This window comes from Rhagoletis pomonella, unplaced genomic scaffold (genome assembly GCF_013731165.1).
Source record: "Rhagoletis pomonella isolate Grant_MI unplaced genomic scaffold, Rhpom_1.0 Rhpom_scaffold_00001, whole genome shotgun sequence".
Classification (NCBI taxonomy): Eukaryota; Metazoa; Arthropoda; class Insecta; order Diptera; family Tephritidae; genus Rhagoletis; species Rhagoletis pomonella.
Window position 1 is genome coordinate 27,960,942 of NW_023458555.1, and position 6,724 is coordinate 27,967,665.

The following is a 6,724-nucleotide window of genomic DNA, read 5'->3' on the forward strand; positions in this document are numbered from 1 at the left end:
GTATGAAGCCTTCGGCATAGCCGAAGACAGCGCTGCTCTTACTTGTTCTTTTTATCTTTGTCCCAAACAATCGTTACGAAATTCGTCTACGAGTACCGGCAACCCTCGCATAATTTGCGCATAGAGTGCCTGCCACAAACTTTTTATATGCATGCAAATGTACATACATATGTATGTATGTAGGTAAGTACGCCTTATACCACCCACTTGTTAAGAATATTTTTTGCAAGTGTTTGACGAGCGCTTAAATGCTCGTATAGATATTTTTTTTTATTACCCTTCTAATCAAACAAACAAACAAAAACAAAGAAGCTTATTTTGTTGTTGCAACTTTTTAAAAGGCACATTGACGAGCAAGTGAAGGTGTAACCTTTTTCGGCAACACGTATACATGTTGTATATGGATCTGTGAGGTCATTAGGATGCCTAAAACCGAATCATCAAAATAGTTATTTTTTAACCATAATAATAAATATTTTGTCTTAATAAAGGATCAATCGTTTTGAAAATATATAACTCGAAAATCGTATTTTTAGGAAAGAATTTTTAGATTTTTGGAGGTATTTTCAAATCGGTCCAGCTCACGCAATAATTTTTATAATACCATTGGGAAAACAGTACTGATTATTTTTTATTTTTTGATGAGAAGTGATGCAATCTAATGTTTAGTACACTGTTGCATATCTTGTAAGGCGTCTAGCATAACACCTTAATCAAAGACTTTCCATTTATGGCCATTTTACGAGCTGTTTCAGAGATTTACGCAATTGCAGTAATGAAATTTGCTTTGTTTGTAATTTGTAGCCATATACTATGTATGTATGTGTGTAAATATCCAGCATTCTTGAGTTGCATGAAGGAATACCTTAATTAAAAATTATATTAAACCTTAAAGTTCCTGACACATTGATGTAAATAAATGAAATCAGCGCTAAGGCTATATTTGCACTGCAGGATACTGTAGGATACAAAAAATCGTTTCTAGACTCATGAATTACTTCGATTCAAAACTAGAGTTGGTCGGGGAAAGCCCTTATCCCGTTGCTCGCTGGTATGATATTTTTAGAAATCTTAAAAAATTTCTGCAACTATCAAACATGCTTTCGAAAATCATTAAAACTAAAAATAAAATTAAAAAAGAGGAAAAAAGAAATATTTATATTGAAATTAATATTTTTCTTTTTAAAACAATAGCATTTAAAAATTAAGATAAAATTTAATTAAAAATAGGAAAAAAATTAAAAAGTTCTCAAAAATTCAGTGAAATAAAAAATTATATTTTTATTTTTAAAACCAAAAAATATATCAAAACAAAATTAAATAAAAAAAAGAAATGTCAAAATGAGAAAATCCAAAAACTAAAAATAAATAAATTAGCAAAAATCGTGTGAAATAAACAAATTTTGCTCTATATAAAAGAACAAATACTAAAAATAAAGCAAATGAATTTAAAACAAGAAAAATTCATGTTTTTGTTTTCAAAACATTATAATATATAAAAAATAAACGAAATTCCAGCTCAAAATAGAAAAAAAATGCTAAAAGCTAAAATAGAATTTTAAAAGTTCAATGAAATTAAAAAATATATTTTGCTTTTTACCAATAAAACCACTTTCTAAAAATCAAATGAAATTACAAAATTCATCATTTTCATTTTGAAACCATAAAATCTAAAAATTAAATAAAGGAATTTAATTATTAAAAAGAACAAAAAAAAATATTTAAAAAATCCGCTGCTCGATGGCTCAAACCTCTGCCATTGCGACTGTTGGATCCGCGCGAACAAATGATATGCAACTCCATTTGAAACATGTTTAAGTGCTTTCGATCAAAAGAGCTTTTCACCATGAAAGTTTTCAAGAGAGTTTTTTTTCGTAAGACTTTCGTGCCAGAATAACGGAGTAATTCTGACAACTGTCTTTCAAATCCCTCTTTACAGGGCAATTCTGGCTAAGATAGTAAAAAGCCTTTCCTAAGACGAATGAAAGACAGATGGCAAGACAGTTCAAGAGACTTTTGTTATTCTAGTAAAAAATTCCTAGTAAAAAAGATCTCTCATTCACCACTCGTGGCGAAAAGCTGTTTTGAGAGAAAGCATTGGAATTATATCATTTAGCTGGCGTCACTGCAGCAGTCGCAAAGGCCGAGTGAGCAGAGCACAGGTGCCGTGCAAAATGATCAGAGTTCGGGTCTCGGCCAACGGAACTTTTTTCTTTTTTTAATTTAAAAATTTTTCTTTTTTAATTAATTGAGAAGAAAGAAATTTATTATAATTTCATTATTTTTTTTTATTAATTTTTGCTGTTTTAATTTTTTATTTAAATTTCTTTTATTTATTATTTTTGATTGTTTTAAAAAGGAAAATATGCATATATTTTTTTATTAAAAAAATATTTATAACGCTAAGACAGACAGAATATACAACGGTCTTACGAAAGAGACAGCGGCAGGTGACCTTCAGATGTCGCCTGAGCACCACCTACACAGTGAGGCCCAAGTGCTCCCCGTAAGAAGTGAACACCCCAATAGACCTTTGCTAGATGAGGACCCTCCGCCCAGGCACGTCAGGGGGCACCTTTTGGTATACAAGGACGCGGTCCAGGCATACATAGACCCACCAGTCACCTCTTCAGCTCAACCCTACTCAGCTGACACCCCTCTCCGTTTGGTCCGATCCTGTTGAAACAGACCGTTTCCTGGGCGTACGTTAGTTGAGTTTGACGACAATGATTGAAGGATAACCCGAAATAGGCATGGTTTAGCAGTACCGCTACAGCAACAACAGCATCAGGTCAACAAAGGACAACTAAAATTCAAGCGAACAAACGAAGTGAATTCTAATTATACGCTGCGAAAATGAGTTATGTGCCCGGAAAACATAGTTACAAGTTCACGAATAAACAAACAAAACAAAGATAACGACTAATCAAAGAGTAAATAATAAAAAATGATGTCCTTTATTACGAAAACAACAAACAAATTAATATGCATATCACATTCAAAGCAGCTTTCGCTTCCTTTATTCTGTTTACTATGTCAATGGCATGCATATGCAGCAACATGTTAACGAGATACATAATGAATTTGTGAAAGGGTCCCTTATCACATAGCAGTTGGTAGTAAGCAGGTCATTGGTAAGAGCAAAACTTTGGCAAAGAAAGTTGATATGCAGCCGTCTAGCCTTCTTCTTAAACGTGATACTTTAGTAAATTGGTTAAAGACAGGATGTTAAAGACGTCAAAACTTCAACGCGCTTCCACTCTGCACCCCATATCCAAGCCAGAAATCATAAAGATTTCCTGATTAAAAGAATACAACCAGTATTATTTTGTATTTACTTAACTCATATTACATATATACTCAAATTTATTCAAGACGGCATTTAGTTTAACAAATAATATAAAATTCATATTTTCTTAGAGTTTTAAATAAACTCAGATAAATTTTAATAAAGTACTAAATTAAGGACTTAATTTAATATTTTTTTATAACATATGTATGTACATAGGTTAAGAAAAGCAGCATTTTGCTAACTTACTTTATAATATTTTTTTTTTTTTAATAATTAGACTCACGCCAGTTAGAGTAGCCCTAAACTAAACTAGTATAGGAGTAGAATTAAATATGTATGTTTTAGGTATGTAAACTATGCATGTGTTTCGCGGTGATTGGGATTTCCTCGCAGTCGACCTAATTTCGCAGCAAGAAGTCATTGCCCTCAGTTCTTGTTGTCGCCATATATTGGTCCAACTCCTTGTCCAACTTATCCTTATCAACGTCAGGCTTGGCATTCTTACCTAAAGATGAAAAAATAATAATTTAGAAATATGTATGAACAGCTTACTTTAATTGGAATGTAAATGCAATATCGTAACGTCCTCTTCACACATATGTCACAGCTCCAGGCGCGGTGTGCGCAAGCCCAACACAAATTGGATCGTTTTTACCTTGATTACGACCACCACGTCCACCCCGACTGCGACTACGGCCTCGTCTTTGCTGTTGTTGTTGCTGTCCATTCTTATTACCATTAGCTTTACCATTTCTCTGTACTGGTGCAGTACGCCCTCCTCGTCTCTGTTGACTGCGACCACGTGCGCGACCACCCTGTACCGATCCTATATTGCGTTGACCAACCGCTGAACCCCCACGAGTTTGTGAACGTGTACGTAATTGTGTACGTGATTGTGTACGTGTCTGTGCGCCGTTGCGTGTGCGTGAACGCGAACGCGAACGTCCCGTTGCGTTTGTGTTTCTAGTCATTGATCTAAATATGTAAATTATTAATACAATTTATTAAAACTAAGCATATGTTTTATATTTAAGTGTTGTTAACAACTTACCTTCCCCGTATGCGGCCAGCGCGTCCACCGACGCCAGCAGCTGTATTTGAATTACGACGACGCTGTATACGTCCCTGTGCAACGCCACGTATGCCACTTGCATTACGGCGGGGGCGCCCAAGAGTTCCGGGGCGTCTACCCAAACGTGCCTTTATAGGTAGATTAGCTCTGGCGCCGGCATTGACACGGCTACGAGATCGCGAACGATCTCGCATTTGTTGGCCACCTGGACCACGACGACCAGTGCTACGTGACCGACTGCGTGTCAAATTTATAATCGCTACGGGGACTCTGGAACGACTACGCGAACGACCACGCCTTTGCATATCATTCACCATATCTGTGCGTTGTAAACGTCGTTGGGCAATACGCTGTGCAGCACCACCCACCAGCGGGCGGCGCGAACCCAAACGGTTTGATACAGAATTTGCACGACGAAAGGGTCTGTTAATGGTTCGCTGGCCATTCGATATCAAATCGGCTTCCATTCTGTATTAGATTTGAAGGAGTGAAGAAAGTTGAATATATTGTTTGGTATGCATATTGTAGCGAGTGCTTTCATTAATTCTTGAATAATACGCAGATGCAACAATTGCTATAAAGTCTTTAATTTAGATATCTTCCATAAAAGTTTAGATTGTCTGCATTTTTTTAGTTCATTGAAAATGCAGCCGCAACTAAAGCTTTCTTTATTGTAGCAGCTGCAGCAAATTCATTTACGATATAAAATAGATATGTAGTAGAATAAGTAATCCTTACGTTGCAACGGTGGTCAAGCTATTGGTTCGGATCGGTTTTCCATTGGCTGCTACACGCAAAGCTTTTATAGTGCCGCGTCTCATGGCCACATTTCCTCCAATTGGACGCATGCTTCTCTGTAAGATCCACACAAAGTGTGAATTAGAAGAAATGTTTCAAAATTAAACGGTGATTCGTTTAGTTCCTTTCGTTCGCGTCTACAAGATTTTAAGCGAGCAATATTGGTTGGCTCTTTGTTTTCATAATGCTCTGTATTCCCGAAAAACTCAGCCAAATGCGAGAGTTAAACCATTGTAAAAATTGTTTTGATTTGTATGCAGATTTTTTACATTTGACGAAACAACCACCCAATTCTATAATTATCATCAGACATTGTAATCGATAACTATAAAGTTGTAAATATTTAAATGTATATGGTTGGCGTGTATGCAGGTTGACTGATATCGCAGGGTTAAAATTCGTTACGTTATCTGCCAACAGCTGGGTACATTTGAAAACGAAGAGAAACTGCCTATACTTCGAATACGACGATTTTGATTCTTTTTTCCCCCGGACGCCTTGAGATTTCAGAATATGACGAAAAGTGAGTATTTGCTGGGGCGATGCTTGTAGACAGAATGCTAACCATATGGACGCGAACTCTCGTTGATGGGAAATTGCGAAAATTATGCACATGGTTTTTGTTGAATTGATTTATAAATCTGGTTGATTTGTGAGTAAGTTGTAAATTGATTTTGTTGCTGGATGTGGGTGCAGTTTGTAAATTAAATTCGTAGGTTTCGTTATTCCAAATAATGTCTTGTGGGGATGCTGTTAGAACGATTGTCCTTGGTGGGAATCAAGTACTGCTACTGTAGGTGGTGTAGATCTAACTGCCTTGAAGACATTATTGTTAGAAGTCTCTCCAGTTATTTTCAGATGAGTCTTTCAGTTTTAGATGTTAGGGGGGTACAAAATATTAAATTGCAATGCAATTATCCTAATATTCCGAATATGTTCTTTAAAAAAATACCAAGTCAACCCGCTTTTATGAATGACGAAAAGCTGCTATTGCAGAAAACCATAATAGATTTCGCATTTAACCGTTCCATACATTGTATTCTGTTCCTTGTTAGTTCTGCTACTTCATATTCGCCGAGTATTAAAGCGCTACTTATAGAATTGGGTGTTGAGCTGATATCATTCCTATCTTTCTTCTTTGAAGCACACGCAATGTTAAAAACATTTTCTTCATGGTGCGACTGCGTAAAAACACTTCCTGCCTCTTAAAGGCCTCAGTTTACTTCCTTCAACTCAAATTATTTACTCTAAGCCAACCATTTGTTGTTCGTTTTCCATCAAGTGATAATAAATCTCGACACTTTCAAAACACGTACATTTTTTAGTTTTAGTGCTGTTTGCATTTTATGTCTCCTGGCTAATTGTTGTAGTAAACGGCGATTAGCGACAGATGTGTCACGAGCTGGACGAGGTGGACGCAAAGTCCGTTCCGGAACTTCACGACGTCGATCCTGCACTGCAGTAAAACGTTCATTCAACGACAATCCTGTAGAGTTTGTGACGTGAATTTTGCTTATTGATGCAGACATCGTGCAAATCTCTGATATTTATTTGCTGTTATG

General features: G+C 36.0%; 1 protein-coding gene across 1 annotated transcript in view; it reads right to left on the reverse strand.

Annotated features, from left to right (window-relative positions):
* Nucleotides 1-3,323: 3,323 nt before the first annotated feature.
* LOC118741886 (serine/arginine repetitive matrix protein 2) overlaps nt 3,324-6,724 on the reverse strand; it is a 4,917-nt gene continuing 1,516 nt past the window's right edge. Inside the window, exons 2-6 of the mRNA XM_036473864.1 lie at nt 6,479-6,724; nt 5,103-5,218; nt 4,344-4,832; nt 3,948-4,267; nt 3,324-3,797 (exon numbers count right to left, since the gene is read on the reverse strand). The exon at nt 6,479-6,724 is cut by the window's right edge and continues 1 nt beyond it. Coding sequence (XP_036329757.1) covers nt 3,691-3,797; nt 3,948-4,267; nt 4,344-4,832; nt 5,103-5,218; nt 6,479-6,691 — 1,245 coding nt within the window. The 5' untranslated portion in view covers nt 6,692-6,724 and the 3' untranslated portion in view covers nt 3,324-3,690. The remainder of the gene's footprint in view (nt 3,798-3,947; nt 4,268-4,343; nt 4,833-5,102; nt 5,219-6,478) is intronic.